The following is an 18,319-nucleotide window of genomic DNA, read 5'->3' as shown; positions in this document are numbered from 1 at the left end:
ACATCTGAGAAGTCAAGACACAGTGAAACGGGGCCACCTCGGTGGGGCAAACGGACTGTTGCTTAAGACAGCAGCTGAAGCCAAAGCCATCAGTCAACACAGCGGGGGTGGGGGACACAGCAGGCTAGAGGTGAGAGAGAGGTCAGCCCTTGACTTTCCCCCACTGCGGTGGTGTTATCACCAGCCTCCTGCCTTTGATGTGTGTCCCCTCCTCCCGCCCCTGTGCCCCCAGCGCCACCCGTGTGGCTTCCTCACACCTTGCAGCCCATCCACACGGAGCTCCTCTGGGAGGTGGCAACCCCACCTGAAGCCAAGAACAAATGAAGTCTTCTTGGCTCAAAAGTGAGCCACACCTGAGACGCTTGGAGATGCAAGAGGCCTAGAGGATTCTTGAATCGTCCAAGACACCATGACTGATCGATGGGTCAATAGCAGCGGGACCTCCCCAGCCTCCTGGCCCCCCAGGTGGACTCTGGCCAAGCCCCAAGAGGAGGAGGAGGCGGCAGCCATTCTGGGACAGCGCAACGTCCATGCAGGTCAGTGTTGGCGGCCGGGATAGGAGGCAGGGGACAGGACAACAAGGGAGCGTGGCAGGGTGGCCTGCACAGGAGGCAGCATGGCAGAAAGGCATGGAGGGCGAAGTTTAATGCCAGCATGAGTCAAACCCAGCGCGTCATCTGGCACAGGCCACGTGTTCACATCCGACTCCTCCAGGCCACTGCCTGCACAGGAACCAAAGGCAAGGCCTGCAGGTGTGGATGGCTAACCCAAGTCACCCCAACACTGAGGCTAACAGAACAACAGCCCCCTCATCCCCTAGAGGCCTTTGCACAGAGGTGGGAAGGGTCCACAGTGGAGCCCAAGTCCTCTTCCCTTGCAGCTAGCCCCCCACCCCAACAGGCTGCAGGGGAGGGGAGGTTCCCAAGGCTGCAAGACCGCACTGTGGAGCTGACCTGTGGGGGGGTCCTAGGGAGAACAGAAACAGGCCGTGCTCAGGCCCCAGTGTCTCTGGTTGGCTGGGAATGGGGGATTGGGCAGACGGTGGTGTGATGTTCAAAGCCACTGGGAAATGCCATCCTGGATCACCAGGTCGGCTCATTCTCAAGACGCCAGCTGAGGTAGTGGAGGAGATCTGTGGGCCACGCCAAGGGGCCCTGGGTGGGCAGCGCTGGCTGTATTACCGCCGATGCGGGCAAAGCTTGCAGGAAGTCGGAGGAAGCCAGCCAGTCGATCTGTGTCCGTGTTGAACTGCGCCGCTGGCTTTTGCTTTTCCAAGGGGAGAGTGGCCCTTCCTTATATTACTGACATGACAAATGCGCCGTCCTCCTATGCAGTGCTGTGATTGTCACCCGTAGAAGTGACAGATGATTGTTATGGCATGTGACAGATGATGATGATACAGACACAACGTTTGTTGATGCTCCCTGCTGCTCGGAGATAAAAGTGCTTGTTGAATTTGATCGATTTTAATGTAAAGCTCCAACTAAACAGACGGAGTAGGATTACCTCAGGCTTTTTTTTTTTAGTACTCGAGAAATTCATTTCCATCTAAGGGGATTCCTTTATATGTGTGTGTGTCTTTTTTAAAGATTCTCTTTATTTTTATTGGTAAGTCAGATTTACAGACAGAAGGAGATAGAGAGAAAGATCTTTCATCCACTGGTTCACTCCCTTAGTGGCCGCAATGACCAGAGCTGAGCCGATCTGAAGCCAGGTGCCAGGAGCTTCTTCCATGTCTCCCATGCAGGAGCAGGGTCCCAAGGCTTTGGGCTGTCCTCGACTGCTTTCCCAGGCCACAGGTAGGGAGCTGGAAGGGAAGTGGAACAGCCAGGATATGAACTGGTGCCCATATGGGATCCTGGCACAGCAATGTGAGGATTTTAGCCATTAGGCTACCGTGCCATGCCCTGTATGTGTTTTGAAGGGACTACTGGCTTATTCAGATTGTCAAAAGGAGTGTATGAGATAAAAAATAAAAATTGTAAGTACAGGTTCTGTCAGATTTGGGTTCTGACAGGTCTTCACTGATAAAAACAGAACGATTAGCTCATTGCTGTACTGGTGTCTTATTAATATCTGAAAGTGGACATTAGCCCATAGGCTGGCACTTAGGGGTGCGGGTCCCACACTGGGGAACTGGGTACAGTTCCCAGCTCCTGCTGCAGGCTCAGGCTTCCTGCAGTGCAGACCCTGGGAGGTAGTGATGATGGCTCAAGTCCACGAGCTCCTGTCACTCATGTAGATCTAGTCTCAGTGGCTGACTCCTGGTTTTGGCCTGGCTCAGCCCTGGTCATTGGAAGCATTTGGGGAATGCTCAGTAAATGGAAATCCTCGCTTGCTCTCTGTCAAATAAGGAGATACAATTTGAAAGAATCACCACGGTAGCAGATAGGATCTGATAGGAAGTTGCTCGGTGTGACCCATGCACAAACCAACCATGTGACGGTGACCGCCCACATGGAGATGTCCCCAGCAGGGATCCTCTGACCCGCTCTCATTTCCTGGGGATATAAACCATCTGATGGTTAGAACAACAGCAACTCCTCGTGGCCCTCAGGCCCTGCCTGCCGTGTATGATCGTCCATACTAAAGGTTGTATTGGTCATTTATTGTCGGTGTGGTATTGCATGGATTTTGCCTTATTTTAAGTGCAACAGCCTCAAAGCCAATGTGCTAAATCACTAAGCATTTATTCAGTGTGCTAATACGCAGGCCAGTGGCGGCAGTTCTAGGCTCACCCCACGTGTCTGCCCATGGTCAGTCGGTGTCCTCTGAGCTGTCTGGTGGAGGGTTGATGGGCTGTTGGCTGTCCTTGGCTGGGTTCACTCCTGCTTCAGTGGTCAGTTGGTTGGCTCAATGGAACCTGGTGAGCCTAGAACAGTTGTGCCTGGGGCACTTGGCTCTGCCCCACCTGGTCTCCCAGACCCCCAACAGGGTAGATCAGGCTTGTTCAGCTGGTGTTTCTGAGATTCAAGAGCAGGTACACTGTCTTGGGCTGTGTTGTATTGCTTCCACCACAGTCTGTTGGTCCAGATAAGCCACTAGCAAGCCCAGCTTCAGGTATGGGCCAAAGGACTCCTCTGGAGGGGAGGAGCCACAAGAGGTCGCTTTGTGAACGTGCAGGCTCAGTGAGGGGTGAAAGATTGAGGCCATTTCTTGGTTTTGGGGTGTTTTTTTTCTTGCAATCTCTCTACCGACAAGTCCGAGTCCCTCTTACGCGTCTTTCTGCCTCAGCCTTCCTCCTCCAAAGAAACTCCTGCTGCCTTGCCAGTGCACTCCCATGTATGTACAGGCCCACGCGTGACATCCTCCATAGTCATACTTCCTAAGCAGCGTAAGAGACACTGGGAGAACATGTGTTCAAGGGGGGACAAGTTGAAGGAGTGTGTGACTGTGCAGGTAGACCACAGGGGGACGCTGGTCATGCATGGGCTATGTTTTTGGATGAAGATTCTAGAAACACTGTGGCTGCTTATAGAAACTGAGCCAGGGTTGCCCGGGCTTTGGAGAGATGGGAGCAGAAGATACTGTTCATTTTCCTTTATTTCCTTCTATAGCACTTGAAGTTGTTTTTGTTTTTGTTTTTCAATTGTATCCGCTTTAATGATTACATTTGAAAACTTGATTTCTAAAATAAAATTCACATCAGTTTATGGGCATCTCAATTTCCTAGTACAGAACCAAATGTCCAACTTTCCTGCAAGCTCAAGTCATAACAGCTTAGTAAAATATGTATGTATTTTTCAGTGGAACATAATAAGCTTTCATTTTTGTGGGATACAGTGTTATAACGTATACCTACCGTGTTTAGTGATAAAGTCAGGATAATTAGTATATCTATCACCTAAAATATTTGTCATTCTCGTGTGGTGTGGTGTGGTGTGGTGTGGTGTGGTGTGGTGTGGTGTGGTGTGGTGTGTGTGTTGTCATTTGTGTAAGAACACTTGTGATCTTTTCTCCCAGCCGTTTGGAAAGCATCTGTGTGTGATTGGGAACCATGGCTGTGTTGTGCAATGGGATGGCAAGACTGGTTCCACCTCTCACTGTAACTGCCCCCACAGACCATCCTCTCCCATCCTCTCCCCGTTCCCCTTCCAGCCCCCTATCCCTTTCCCTTCCTAACCTCTGGGAACCACTGTTCCTCCCTTGTCTTCCATGAGGTCAGCTTTTTTGTTGTTTTTTTTTTTAAGATTCCACATATCAGTAAGATGATGCAGTGAGCTGTCTTTCTGTGCCTGGTTTAGTTGACTGAACACAGTATCCTCCAAGCTCATCCCATGCTGCTACAAGCGATGAGACGCGGTTATTTTCAGTGATTGGATAGTGTTCCATTATTGAAACAAGCAGGTGACATGTTTTAGCCCTTCTCCTTTTGGTGGCTGTGCGGCTTGATTCTGAGTCTTGGCTGATGTTTACATTGCTACAGTAATTATGGGTGTGGAGATATCTCCCTGACTAATGAATTCATTTCCTGTGTGAATATGCTGTCATATTATTAGAACTAATAAACACCTTCAGTGAATTCGCAGGATACAAAGTCAATATACCAAAAATCAGTACTATTTCTATGTGCCAGGAGCAAACTACCTCAAAATAGAGATTTTTAAAAAGCAGTCCCGGGCCCGGCGCGGTGGCGCAAGTGGTTAAGTCCTCGCCTTGCACGCCCGGGATCCCATATGGGCACCGGTTCTAATCCCGGCAGCCCCGCTTCCCTTCCAGCTCCCTGCCTGTGGCCTGGGAAAGCAGTTGAGGACGGCCCAAAGCTTTGGGACCCTGCACCCGCGTGGGAGACCCGGAAGAGGCTCCTGGCTTCGGATCGGCATAGTATCGGCCCGTTGCGGCTCACTTGGGGAATGAATCATCGGATGGAAGATCTTCCTCTCTGTCTCTCCTCTCTGTATATCCGCCTTTCCAATAAAAAATAATAAAAATAAATCTTTAAAAAAAAAAAAAAAAAGCAGTCCCAGTTGATAGCAGCTTTTTAAAACATTAGGAACAAATTTAACCAGAGGAGTAGAAGATCTCCAAACTTAAAATATTGATTAAAAAAATGTAGAGGACACAACAAGTGGGAAAGTATCCTATATTCTATGTGACAGTGTGTGGGAAAACACCTGTATTGTTGAGAAGAATACACTGCCCAAAGTAACTTAGTGGAATCCTTTTCAAAATGCCTGGAAAACTTTCTTCACAGAACTAGGAAAAACAGTCCAAAGATTCATGCTGTACCAATAACTACCCTAAATAGTCAAAGCAACATTGAACAGAAAAAAACTAAACTGGGGCCAGCATTGTGACATAGCAGTTTAAGCTTCCTCCCAATGCCTAGCTTCGGCCTGTCCCAGCCCCGGCTATTGCAGCCATCTAGGCGAGTGAACCAGCAGGTGGGAGGTCTCTGTCTGTATGTCTCCCCACCTCCTCTCTCTCTCTCTCTCTATCTCTCTCTCTTTCTCTCTCTCTGACCTTGCCTTTCAAATTAAAAAAACAAAAAAACTTTAAAAAGAACAAAATTCAAGGCATCACATTACCTGACTTAAAAAAAAAATACTACAAAGCAGTAATATCATAACGGTATCAAAACAGTAATATCAAAACGGTATCAAAATATCAAAATAGTACCAACATAAAATCAGACACCTAGACCAATGAAAAGCAATAGGGATGGCAGAAATAAACCTACACATCCACAGCCAGCTGATTTTTTACAAAGGCCCCGAGGAATACAGCCTGAGGAGAGGACAGTCCCCCATAAGCGGCAAAGATTGGAACTGGACCCCTGTCTCTAATTATGTACAGAAGTCACCTCAAAACGGACATGAAACTTGAAGTCACAGGTGTCGTACAATTCCTAGAAAGGCCATCTACTTAACAGCAAGAGTGACTGGAAGGGGCATGGAGGAAGGGGCTGGGAGGAAGCCACCATCTGGTCCCAGTTCCTGCTTTCTCTGCCCAGGGTCTGAGCCAAGGATTCCCATCCTGTCCTCTGACTCAGAGCCTGGATGAGCTGACTCACCCAAGTGAAGGTAGGGGAGGAGGTGAATGGCGGGAGGATAGTGGCTGTGTCAGCCCTATGAGGAGTGGATGATTGAGTGTACCTGGTGGGAGCCCATGTCTGTCCCATTCACCATGGGGCCCCAGCCTGCATTTGATACCCAAGAACCAGCCTGCAGTTGATACCCAAGAACACTCACCAAACAGCTGGGCTATGTTGGGATGGAGCAGCTGCTGTGGCCTCTCAGAAGAGCTCCATCCATCTCTGTTCCTACCTACTCCGTCTCCCTACATCCCTCACGCACCTTGCACCACAGGGCTCTCGGTGGCTTCCTGGAATCCATAGCACCTGGTGAGGGTCTTTGTGACCACTTGTGGGGAGCAGGGGGCTCATTGCTGAGATGCAGTTTAGGTGCTAAGTGTGTGCTTAGAATAGACTCCTTTGAGGAGAAGCAGGGGAAAGCAGGCCTGAGCAGAGGGTGACCGAGGCTAGACTCTGCCTCTACCGGCTAGTTAGCCTTCACCCTCCCCAGGTGCCCTCACCACACCTTACAGGCACCGGAAGCAGGTGGCCCTGGCTTTGGGCAGGGCGGCTGTGCAGCGCAGTCCCGGCCAGCAGCACCAGTGACTGGAGGGCGTGAGCTGACCACATTCCCCGCAAGACCTATCTGAACATATCTCCATCTGACCACAGAGGTTTTCTACTTAGCTTGCAGCACCAAAATCGAGTGTGTACAAATAAATACATGTAGAAGACAGAGAGAGAAAGAGGGACACACCCCTGCTGGTGTCACTGAATGAGTTGTTGATTCTCCAGAGCAACGATGTGGAAATGATGCACACAGCATCTCACAGCCCCCAGAGGACATGTGGCCCCAGACCTCGACCATCAAGGGAGGCACACGTGGGACAGGGGAGAAAACGCCATCCGGCCCGAACCCCCACAGCATCTTGGCTGTGACCTTAGTGTATCTAGGGCTGTGGTCTTTTCTTAACCACACACAGCAAACAATCTGTAAATATTCATTGAGTGGAGAGAGTTATCTGAGCGTTTTAAATGCATAAGGTGTAGCGCATGAGGCCACAATTGCCTATTGTCTTTTTTTCAAAGTCATTTAGAGCCTGTTGGCCAGACCTCACCTTGAGACAAGCTGACAAGGCCGTAGAGGAGGAAGCTGCCCAAGGAGAGAGGTCAGTTTGCTTGAGGACAAAGATCTCTGGACATGGACATGGGAGCCTGGGCTTCCATCTGAAGGCCCGGGCACACCCCAGTTCTTAGAAGGTAAACTCAGAACAGAAGGACAACGGAAGCTCACAAACATGAGAGAACGTGGAAGCGGGGAGGCAGCTTGTCACGTACTGAAGCAGAGAAGTTTGTGGAGGTACCCCACAATGTCACCTCCAGGGGGCTGCACATCAACCTTGGCTTCAGATACTAGCCAGCCTCATCACAGAAACCCCACCCATGCCCACACCATCATGGTGCCGGTCTCAAGGGCAGGTCAGCCAGACCAGAATGGAAGGAGCACGCTGCAGGCTAGCCCGTTCTTCCTCAGAATCAGAACAGCAACGTCCAACACATGGAAGAAGTGATGACTACACATCACACTCCCCGGGTGACTCACAGGCCATGGGAAAGCTAGGCAAAGTAGGAGGAGTGCCTGGTGCTAGGCTCACCAGTCTCACCCTCAAATGCCAATTCCCCAGGATGCATGGCTACCCAGGAGGCCCTGTGCCATCGCTCACAAATGGAGACCTTGGCTGTTGAGAAGGTTTCTTGAAGCAGAACTCTGACACTTGAGGTACATATAGAAATGGCTGCTTTTGGCTTTTTTTTAAATATATATATACATATAACATTTATTTATTTATTTGAAACACAGAGCACACGAAAGAACTTTGATCTCCTGGTTCACTCCCTAAATGGCTGCAACAACCAGAGCTATGCTAGGCCAACACCAGAAGCCAGGAGCCTCTCCCAGGTCTCTCACCTACGTGCAGGGGCCTGATGACTCGAGTCATCCTCCATTGCTTTCCCAGGCACATAAGCAGGGAGCTGAATCAGAAGTAGAGCAACCAGCATAAGAATTGGGATGCTGGTGCCACAGGTAGCAGCTTTACCCACTACAACACAGCAGGGCCCCCTGGTTAATTTTAAATCTTAATAAATGTACTAATGCAATGAACAGGTACACCCACACATCCACCTGTCCAAGAGCTCATCAGGGGAAGCACTGTATCCATTCTAGCAAGGCAGTCATGAGTGACTGTCATCCAAGGAAAAGCACCTGCCCTTGGCCACGGAAGCCACCCTAGGATGATGCACTGGGCCCAGCAGGTCAGTTCTTTCTTACCACCAGCTCCTGGTGGACGTGGCGTTTGCATTACTCACCCTCCCTTGGGGCTTTTCATGTCATATTCACATTGCTTCTCCCTATCCTGTGCTTCTCCCTATCCTGTGCTTCTCCCTAACTCATAAGGCCAAGGCCAACGCTTTTGTGTCCCTGCGGGAAGGGATGGCATCAAAACTGAAACCCCAGCAATGCACAGATGCTTTCTCCAGTGAGGGGAACAAAGCCTGGGGTGGCTTCTGGTGCTGCTCCCGGAACCCTCTGTGCAAGTCCCATTTGATTAACTGAGGGACACTTGCGAATGAGTTGGTTCATCTGGGGGGGGCTAAAAACTCATCTACGACAGCGGGTTTAAGGTACTTGGACATTTTATTTATTTCTCTCCAACACTCTTTGAGATTTAAATTGTACACATATAAAAACAGCAAGAGGATAAAAGCATTTTAAATGTACAGTAAGAAGCAATTTTTCCAATATGCAAAATGTTTTCAAATGTAAAAACTTCACCAAATAGTTAAAAACACAAAGCAAACGTGAATTACAGTACATTTTTTTCCAGCTTCACTCCAGATTTAATGCTTTTTGAAATGTTGGCACTAACAAGAAGCAGGGAGCAAAAAGTTTCCATCAGCCTTAGCAAGTAGAACCAGCCCATTCTATTGGGAGCCAGAAGAGTGGACCAGGTATAAGTGCCACTCAACAGAGCAAGCCCATAATGGAGCCAGAGCTCTAACCCAAACCATGGGTCTCCACGTACAAGCTGGTAGGGCTGCATCCACACCTGAAGATAAGCTGAATCATTGTCCAGATCAAGCCTGTGACCAGCTATGGAATCTAGGGAGCCACCAGTCAGACACAGAAATGGGTTGGAAGCCAACAGACTCTGGATGAGCTGCTGGTGTGGTCAGTTGCCCAGTCCCACAGAGTTTTAAGACAGGATCAAGGACTCTCATTGGCCTAAAACAGGCCAACAACCCCAAGCGGAATTAGATCTGAGATTGTTGGGGAGGATTCTGTTTCAAGCACTGGCAGGCACAGGTGTCAGGTCCCAAACCTGGGAGGAAAGTTCCTGACGATGGAAGTTTCCCTTCTGTTCTGGACGGGTTCCGGCAGTTCCCCCTTGTGGCAGGAACAACATCAGAGCTAAAACCACAGATGGCCTTCAGCAGGCAGCTGCACCTGTGCTAGGGCAAGTGGCCAAGCCAACACATGGTCCCTCAGGTGTCCCTTAGTCCTCTGAAAATGTCAGGAATACTGCTACCAAGACAAAAACGCTGTTTTCACACTGCTCACTGCAAGTAGTACTACCGTTATGATTCATCTCTGAGTTGTGTTTATTATTTGCCTTGTGTCCTTTTCTTGCCTACTGGGTTTCTCTGTACTACTCCTTCGAAAGCACCATCCACGCCCCAGGGAGGAGACTCCCTCAGAGGGACAGAGCTCCTGAGGTCGTCTCCAACAGCATGGATGACAGCTTCAGGCTTCCCTCTCTCCTGGTAAAAGAAACCCACTGGGCCTGGCTGATACAGCCCAAGTTCTTGAGGGTTTTCATGAGATCCCGGCGGAACCGCTCACCGACAAAGACGTAGAGAACAGGATTCAGACAGCTGTGGAAGAAGGCGATGGTCTGGGTGACCTGGAAGCAGATGTCGATATTGGTGGAGACGGCACAGCTGGAAATGAACGTGACGTAGGCGTCAATGGTCTGCACCAGCAGGATGCAGTTATAAGGGAACTGAGACAAGACGAAGACGGTGAGGACAGCGATGGTCACCTTGAGGGCCTTGTGCTTGGAGGACCTCTTGGCTTGGGTCAGGATGTGGATGATAATGGTGTAACAGCAAGCCATGACCACAAAGGGCAGGAAGAAGCCCAGGATGACCTTCAAGGTCAAGACGGCCGACTTGAGTCTGGTGCTCTCGTCCCTGGGATAAACCATGGTGCAGATGGTAACACCAGACTCCTTCTTGGTTTGGCTGTAAAGGAGCTCCGGGAGACACAGGGCAGCAGCCACCACCCAGACCATGAAGCAAACCATCTTGCTGTAGAGCAGCCTTTTCTGCCGCCAGATCTGTGCCCTCATGGCCTGGGCAATGGCGATGTACCTGTCCACGCTGATGCACATGATCAACAGCACGCAGCTGTAGAAGTTCATCTTGTACATGCTGTTGACCACCTTGCACAGGAAGGTCTGGAATGTCCACTGGTCGGCGGCGGCAATGGCCCAGAAGGGGAGGGTGGCCAGGAAGAGAAGGTCGGCGATGGCCAAGTTCAGAAGGAACATGTCAGTCATGGTCTTGACTCGGGTGCAGTACCAGTATACGAGAACGACCAGGCTGTTACCCACGGTGCCCACAAGAAAGACGAGCCAGTACAAGGGCGGGAGGAAGTGGCTGGCAAACTGCCTGACCTCGCCTTTCTTACAGAAGAAGTCAGTAATGTTGAAGGATATGTACTCATCCATGGAGGACGTGGAGTCGTAGTTGTAGTCATCAGACATGTTAGCCATAAGGCTCTGCAGAGGGGTCATAAGGCAGTGTTAGGGTCAAGGACAATCTTGTGCAGATCCTGTCTGATGGCAGGGGCATGGGCATGTATGTGTAAGGGAGTAGGACTCCTGAGGATGTCTGCCCAGGGTCTGAAATGGCTTGGATATGGTTTGAGTATGTTCCCTTACAGTTTTGCACACTGGTAGCTTGGTCCTCAAAGTGGTTGGTGGGGATGGAGCCTGTTTAATAGGATGCTTTGGAGCAGTACATGCAGTTTTCCAGACACTCCCATTGAAGTATGGAAGGTTAGAGTGAACAAGCCCTCCAGATCCCTCTTGATCCCTGTTGCACCATGTGACCCCCCCCCAAACACACACACACACTTGCTGTTCTCATCTTGCCACCCCTTGTGTCACGAGGCAGCCAGGAGGGCCTCATCAGAAGCTGGACCAGTGAGGCACCCAGGTGGGAGCCTTTCAGCCTCCAAAACCCCAAGCCCGATAAACTTGCTTTCCTTTGAGCCCTGTAGCCTTCTGCAACAGCAACCAAAAATAGCCAGACACAGTTTACAGCACCACTCATGCACAGGAGTGTGTGACACAACTGCTGTTTGCAGATTTGTGAACTGCAGGGTATTACTGATGCAGTGGGACATCAGGTCAACATGGTTTTCTCTCTCACAAAACAGACACAGGTGTGTACACGTAATGCTCAAGGATCACAAGCCTCAGGGCCAGCACTCTGGCACAGCATATAAGACCACCACCTATGACACTGGCATCCTCGTGTGGGTGCTGGCTCAAGTTCCAACTGTCCCATTTTCCATCCAGCTCCCCTGCTTGTGGCCTAGGAAAGCAGAAGAGAACAGCCCAAAGCCTTAGACCCTGCACCTGTGTGGGAGACCCTGAAGAAGCTCCTGGCTCCTGGCTTTGGATCGGCTCAGCCCTAACTTTTTGTGGCCATTTGGAGAGTGAACCATCAAAGGGAGGACTTCTCTCCCTTTCTCTCTGTAACTCTTCCTTTCAAATAAATACATATTTTTAAAAGAAAAAAGAAAGAATCTGATCGTCCCATGAATAATTTGGGTAACTTAAACTATTTCAGCCATGGCGCTACATAGTTCATGGAAACCTGGGGCAACTCTACCCCCTAGGAAGATTGGCCTTCCACAAATGTGTGAAACACACTTTGAGAGGACCACTTCAAGAGGTCCACTGGGCATTTGCGAAGCTAACAAGAGCCCTGGAATTTGATTTAATCTTAGAGTTAATTGTACTTGGATGGAACAAAAAAAAGAGAATTATCTGAATTTTGTTAGTAATAATAATAATTTTATGTAATAATTTTATTCACTAGCATTTGTTCAGCTCTTTTTTATTCAAAGAAGTGTTTACCACAATGTGTGGCTTATAGAATGTGATGCAAGAAATATAAAGTGCTCACCCTGGGTATCCAAAAAGCAATTCAAAGATTTAGATAGGTAGGTAGTTGAAAGGCAGAATGACACAGAAAGGGGAGAGAAAGGTCTTGGATCTATTGTCTCACTCCCCAGATGACCTCAGAGGCCACAGATAGGCCACGTCAAAGTCAGAAACCTAGAGCTCCATCTGGGTTTTTCACGTGATCGGTGGGGGTCCAAGCACTCAGACCACCTTCCACAGCCTTCACAGGTGCATCAGCAAAGAGCTGGACTAGAACGTGGAGCCGCTGGGACTTGAACCAGCACTCTGATATGGGAATGTTTGCAGCTCAACTGGTGGCTTAATGCACTGCACTACAGTGATGGCCACATTTTTATAAACAATTCAGAGGTGGCATTTTGCCTGCCAATTGAGACCCCCAGTTGGGACACCTGTTCCATATCAGAGTGCCTGGGGGCCAGGCCTGACTCTGCTGTGAGTCCTGCAACAGGCCATGCTTCCAGTGATCGGGTCCCTGCCCCCCACATGGGAGACAAGGTTTGACTTCCCAGCACCTGGCTTCTACCTGACAGCCCTGTCCATTGTGGGTATTTGGAGAAGGAATTAGTAGATAGGAAGTTCTGTGTGTGTGTGAGACAGAGAAAGAGAGAGTCTGTAGGTCAGTCTCTCTGTCTTCCTTTTTGTCTCTTTCTGTCCTATTTCAAATAAGTAAAAATTAACTCAAAGCTGTTTTAACGGCTTCTTTTTTGTCCTGTTTTGCTTGAGCTGGAAAATATAGAATCAGTCTTAATTAAAGATCATAAAAAAAAACATCGCTGTCAATAAAATCTAAAGCCACATTTTCTTATGTCATCACAGACTGTTTCACCACCCAAACGCTCTGCATTTGCCAAGTCCACTGGGCTGGGCCACAGCGGGCCCAAGCCGTGGGCACTGCTCAGCAGAGAGCGCATTGTGGGAAACCACACTGAGAAATGCTTCCCCACCACGGATTCCTTCCCACGCCCCAGAAAGGGGAAGAGGGAAGAGTGTGTGTGTGTGTGTGTGTGTGTGTGTGTGTGTGTGTGTGCACTCGTGTGTGTGTGCACTCGTGTGTTAGGCACCCAAGGGCAAGCACAGCCATACTCACTGCAAACTCTGTGGGGGTCATGGCGGTGGGTTGCAAATCCGCTCCTAGAAAGAGAAGGCAAAAAATCAAACAGTGTCCTGGCTATAAGTGACAGGGAACACCCAGAAACCAAAAAATTCAGACTCGATATGAAATACTGTTAAAATCATGGGGGAGGAAGGAACTGCTGACCAAGATTGAGAGCTTGTGTTACGGTGACGCCAAGCCCAACGACCCTGAAAGGACACATTGGATGCCTGCTTCACCTTCCCAACTCCCAATTTCTGTCCCCTAAGCCCAACCTTTCTCTTTCTCCTTGGATGGCAACTGGCCCAGCATTTCCCATTTGCTGGTCAGTGAGCGGCTATAGAACGTCCCCAGCCCAACCTCTTGGGCTTGGCCCATTTTCCTGTGTTGCTCAGCAGTTCTCTTTCCCATCCCTATCCCATCAACCTGAGTCAGAAACAAGTGTGGGCAGCTTCAGCCTCGGGCCTGGACCAGCCAGTGGTGTCCTGGGGAATAAACCAAGTCCCCCCAGAAACCATCAGATGGAGCGGGGCAATATTTCTGGCATATACCTTTAAATTTTTTCTCTTAACATCATTATAAAAGCACCACCTTTTAATGTGAAATCTGATAAATCCATGAGCACTGAGAAAACAAAGCCATCCCAGGCCATACCTTCCCGTCTGCTCCCCGTCCTCCCCCCAAGCTTCCCCTCATAACCGCTCTTGGCTTCCTGCTCCCTTCCCCAGCTCCTTTCTGGGTGTGCACATGCTTAGAATGTTCTTCCTTCTTCCAGCTGAACATGCTATGAGCATTTCCTGTTCCTGGAGCATTCCTGTAGGGACTGAGCCTTGCCCCTCCATCATCCCCACAACATACAAACACTTTGAGCATTCTGCCTACAGGGTCGGGCACTGGATGGCTTTTTTTTTTCAGACATTTATGGCTATTTGAGACATTTCTCAGCACACAGAAACCGATTTCTTCAGGAAAACCGTGCTCTGTACTTTTCTTCCCAAGCACAAGAATAGATGCCTTTCCCCCAAGTGTCTGAGTTGTTCCAGGCATGGAGTGATTTTCCCACACAGGTGCCATTAAAAAACAAAAACAAAAAATAAAACACACATCAGCCTGTTTGGAAGGGGGAGATTCCCCAGCAGCCACTTGAGGCTGGGAGTCACGGTTGCTTGGGTTTTGTTGTTTTGTTTTATTTGCCAGATGACAAATGTTCGGTTTTCAAATTTCATCTTTCTACTCCTTGGAGAACTGGAAAATGGGCTTTTGAGACATAGGTTAGAAAATATTTCAGATTTTTCTAACGTGCATGGCTCATGCCACCTCCTTTTTACTAACTGAAGGAATTGAATGAATCAGAAGACATCAGAAAAATTCCCAAAGAAGCCAACCAAAAAAAGAAAGTGGTTCTAAGCAGGGAGAACAAGTTGAAAGTGGTGATAGATGATAATGGCATTGCTAAGACCTCAGGGTCAGACCTGGGTCCTGCTGTGGAGAATGTGTTTGCCTCTTGGGGGTGGGAGTGAAAGCCCCACAGTTAAAATTTAAACAGCAAAACTCCAACCCTGCACTGCACCTGCTGGTTTTCTCGCAAAAACAAAGGCTCATGAGGAGATGCTAAGACAAGGTTTCAAAATATTTGTGGGAGCTGTGTGTGCTGGGGAAGAAAAAACAAATAGGTACAGCTCTCAACATTTCCTTTTGCTCCCCCAAACATCCTTATCTTTCAAAGCCACATTCCATGCACTTTCCCAGGCATTTCCATGTGCTACACACTCCCTCCCAGAACAAGAAACTGAAAAACCACCTTAATAGTCAGCACTTGGCAACATCAGCCATCTCACACCACAGGCATATAAAACTGATAATAATTTTTATGAAAAAAAGACCTCAGGGCTGATAGAAAAGAGCTCACCAAGGTTTTCAGATCAAAATGCCAGGTGCAGAAGACAGGCTCAATGTTCTTTAGATGCATGTAGGTGTGTGTGCGCCTCCCTGGTGCTGTGTACTGAGATGCCTTTTGGAAGAAGGATGAGAAGCAAGACTTTGATCTAAATTTTATAAATGATTCAAATCATTTTGCCAAATGTTTGAAAATGTAAGGCCTTTCATAGAAATGTCAGTCTTTAAATAAATAAATAAATAAATAAATAAATAAGCAGCTTGTGCCCTCTCAGCACAACTGCTTACAAAATCTGAAGGGGCACCTTGCAGCCTGCACAGCTGGTGCGGAAGCAGCTGGTACCCCGAGTTCAAGGCTAGCGATTAAACTCCCCCAGACTATTCTTGGCACCGGCAAAATCCTGCACTCACTAGCTGTGTGGTAGAAGTTTCTCTTCCTTCCATGGCAAATGTGCATCTGGTTTGGAGAGAAACTGGAAAGAGGTGAGTTGTGACAGCAGAGCACGCGGCTGCCCAGCTGCCCAGGTGCACGCCACGGTGTCTGGGAACTTCGTGGAGACTTGTTGAATGTGTGGTGCCGCCAGCTGCGCAGGCACCGGCTTGCATTCATTTTCTACTTGATCCCGAGTAGGAAGGGAAAGCATAAGGAGGGGGAAAAAAACCCACCCAAGACCCCACACAGGAGAGCCAGGAGCCTCCAGCCCCATACCAGCAGTGATGGACAGCTGAGTCAGTGTGCAGCAGCTGCCCCAATTCTAAGAGGTGCCTGTGTTTTTGCAGCATAAGGAAGTGTGGCGGGGGAAAAAAAAAAAACACTGGACCCAAGGTCATAACCCTCACCTACCCCTTAACCCACCTCTCTGTGCCCTAGTGACCTTGGCAAGAAATGACACACTCTCAGTAAGCCTGAGCTTCCTGGGCATTGGAGGAGGTGGGTAGTGGAGGAGGAGATAGCCCAGCTCATTCAAGGGCTTGCTGGCCAGGGTCAGGGACAATGATCTGTGAAAATGCTGTCTGTGGAACACAGAGAGCTGTGTGGCACCTGCCTTACCCCACAGCCAACCTGCACCTGCTGGGCTTTCACCGGGAATCAGGGATGAACCATGACCTCAAGGAACTTCCCACTCAAGTACAGTGGGAAAAGTCGCAGCAACAAATACCAACAACGGAAAGGGCTGTAGGGCACCGTCAGAACTAGGACTAAGCAAATCCAGACAACCATCATTGAAGAGATGGTACTTTTACTAGCCCTCAAAGGCACAAGAATACAGGGACATGCTGTGAGCAGAAGGGTGGTCATTGCTCTAGGTCGAGAAAAACACCTCAAAAACAAAAAAAGAAAATCCTGATGCTGAGGATGCTGGGGTGCCGGGTAGAGGAAAGGAAAGGAGCCCAAGAATTACAGACTGCTCAGCGATGAAAGGTGCCTGTTAGCAAGGTCAGCCTGGAACCCAGCGCTGCCCAGCCCCCTGACTGTACTCCCCAGTCCTCACATAGCCAGTGGGCACCTGCCCACACCCATAGCCTCTAGGGTTCATGGCAGCCCAATGGGAGGGACATTACCGGTGAGTTGGGATCTTTGTCCAGTTTGCTATATGGAGGTTGACTCATCTCTTGCTTTTTTTTTTCTTTTTTGTAAGTTCTGCTTCTATTCTCCCACTTGGTGGTGATGGTGGGGGGGTAGTTTTGTGAGCCATGTAGCTGTAGGTGCTTTGGTTCCTTCAGCAAAGGGAGTGAGGGGGGCAGCCTCCACCCAAATTGACCCGCAGGACCGGCTGCCTTCCAAGCAGGCTACTTCAGAACCAAAGAGCTGACTGTGCTTCACAGAACCAAGTGGTACCCACGATGAGTCATTTGAAATCATCTCATTTCTATCTTTTCACAGTGCACAAACAGAACCCCCAAATGCAAGCATCTCTCTAAGAAAACAGAACCCCGCCAAACACCCTTCAGCGGTACAGCTAACATTAGATAACTGACATGCATTTTTTCAGAGATGTTTGCTCTGTGACACGACCTCACACAGACAGCGACAGGGACACACAGTTACAGAGGGGCAGTCAGACCACCTGGCAATTATGGTCTGGCCTTGCCATCGGTAGTCTTCCACGACCACTTGCCATGAGTGTGCGACACAGCTGTGGCATCTGTTTGCCTCTCAGTGTCCTATCTGCTCCCAGTGTCACCACCACAAAGGACCCTTTCTCTGGGTCCCTCCTAGGAGTTTCATTTTCACAGCCCCTGGCCACCTTCCTGTCACCTGTGCCCACCACCTGCATCTCCTTTCCTTCCTTTAAGGTACGGATACACATGTTGCTATGAACCCAAACTTCACCAGCGTGGGTGGGGAAGTTAGTATTACTCACCCTGCAAGGAGTCTGAGTCGATCACCACCAAGTTACCTTTACCTTGCTAGAAGTTCCTGGCAGAATGCCTGGTGTCTGTGATCCCTGCAAACACACAAAGAGTGTGAGTGAGATGACTTCTAGGAGTCTTCACCGGCACCGTACGATGGAGGACACAGGTGACTGGGCCAGGGGAGAAGGAGGAGGCAGGAGACTCACCGTGGAGGCCAAAGCCGGAGGCTCCAGGAGAAGGCTGGCCCCAGCAGTTCTCAGCACTCGTCCTCTGGGGAAAGGTTGGGCACTCCCTGCCCAGGGAGAGAGGCAGGCCTGCTGTGCACCTCCCGCAGCTAAGGGATAGAAAAACCAGAAAAGGAAGCCGTGGGGGAAGGGGGTTAGCCGGGGAGGGAGGGGAGTGGGGAGATCAAAGGAGTAAAGTTTCTTGCAGCCAGAAAGGAGAAGACCCGAGGACCAGGGGGCAAGGAGAGAGCAGAGTCTGAGGAAGCCTGTTGACATCTCCCAGGCAGGGTGCTGCTGCACACAGTGGGTGGGGACGAGTCGCCTCACGGGGCTGGCCAGAAGGACACACCTGTTTTTTAATTACGTCGCTTGAACAGACCCCCCAGGTATGAGGCCATCTCCAAAATGATCGTGGAAAAATGGAATAAAAGAATCTGGGTTTTTTTGAGGGGGG

At 49.6% G+C, this 18,319-nt stretch overlaps 1 protein-coding gene across 1 annotated transcript; it reads right to left on the bottom strand.

Moving 5' to 3' along the window:
- Nucleotides 1-8,666: 8,666 nt before the first annotated feature.
- On the bottom strand, nt 8,667-17,994 carry CCR9 (C-C motif chemokine receptor 9). Its single transcript, XM_040994343.1, has 4 exons — nt 17,848-17,994; nt 17,650-17,733; nt 13,382-13,425; nt 8,667-10,857 (listed from the first exon to the last, which is right to left on the bottom strand). The coding sequence occupies exons 3-4, from the start codon at nt 13,400-13,402 to the stop codon at nt 9,769-9,771; spliced, it is 1,110 nt and encodes a 369-aa protein (XP_040850277.1). The 5' UTR covers nt 13,403-13,425; nt 17,650-17,733; nt 17,848-17,994; the 3' UTR covers nt 8,667-9,768.
- Between the last annotated feature and the right edge of the window lie 325 nt (nt 17,995-18,319).

Source organism: Ochotona curzoniae, unplaced genomic scaffold (genome assembly GCF_017591425.1).
Source record: "Ochotona curzoniae isolate NIBS_2020 unplaced genomic scaffold, NIBS_Ocur_1.0 contig_908, whole genome shotgun sequence".
NCBI lineage: Eukaryota > Metazoa > Chordata > Mammalia > Lagomorpha > Ochotonidae > Ochotona > Ochotona curzoniae.
Note: the sequence above shows the minus strand (reverse complement) of the source record. Positions and strands in the feature narration are given on the sequence as shown.

Coding starts and splice junctions, on each gene's coding strand:
- CCR9 (XM_040994343.1), bottom strand. CDS start 13,402: ATGACCCCCACAGAGTTTGCA. Junction 10,858..13,381: donor TGACCCCCACAGAGTTTGCA/GTGAGTATGGCT, acceptor ACCCCTCTGCAG/AGCCTTATGGCTAACATGTC.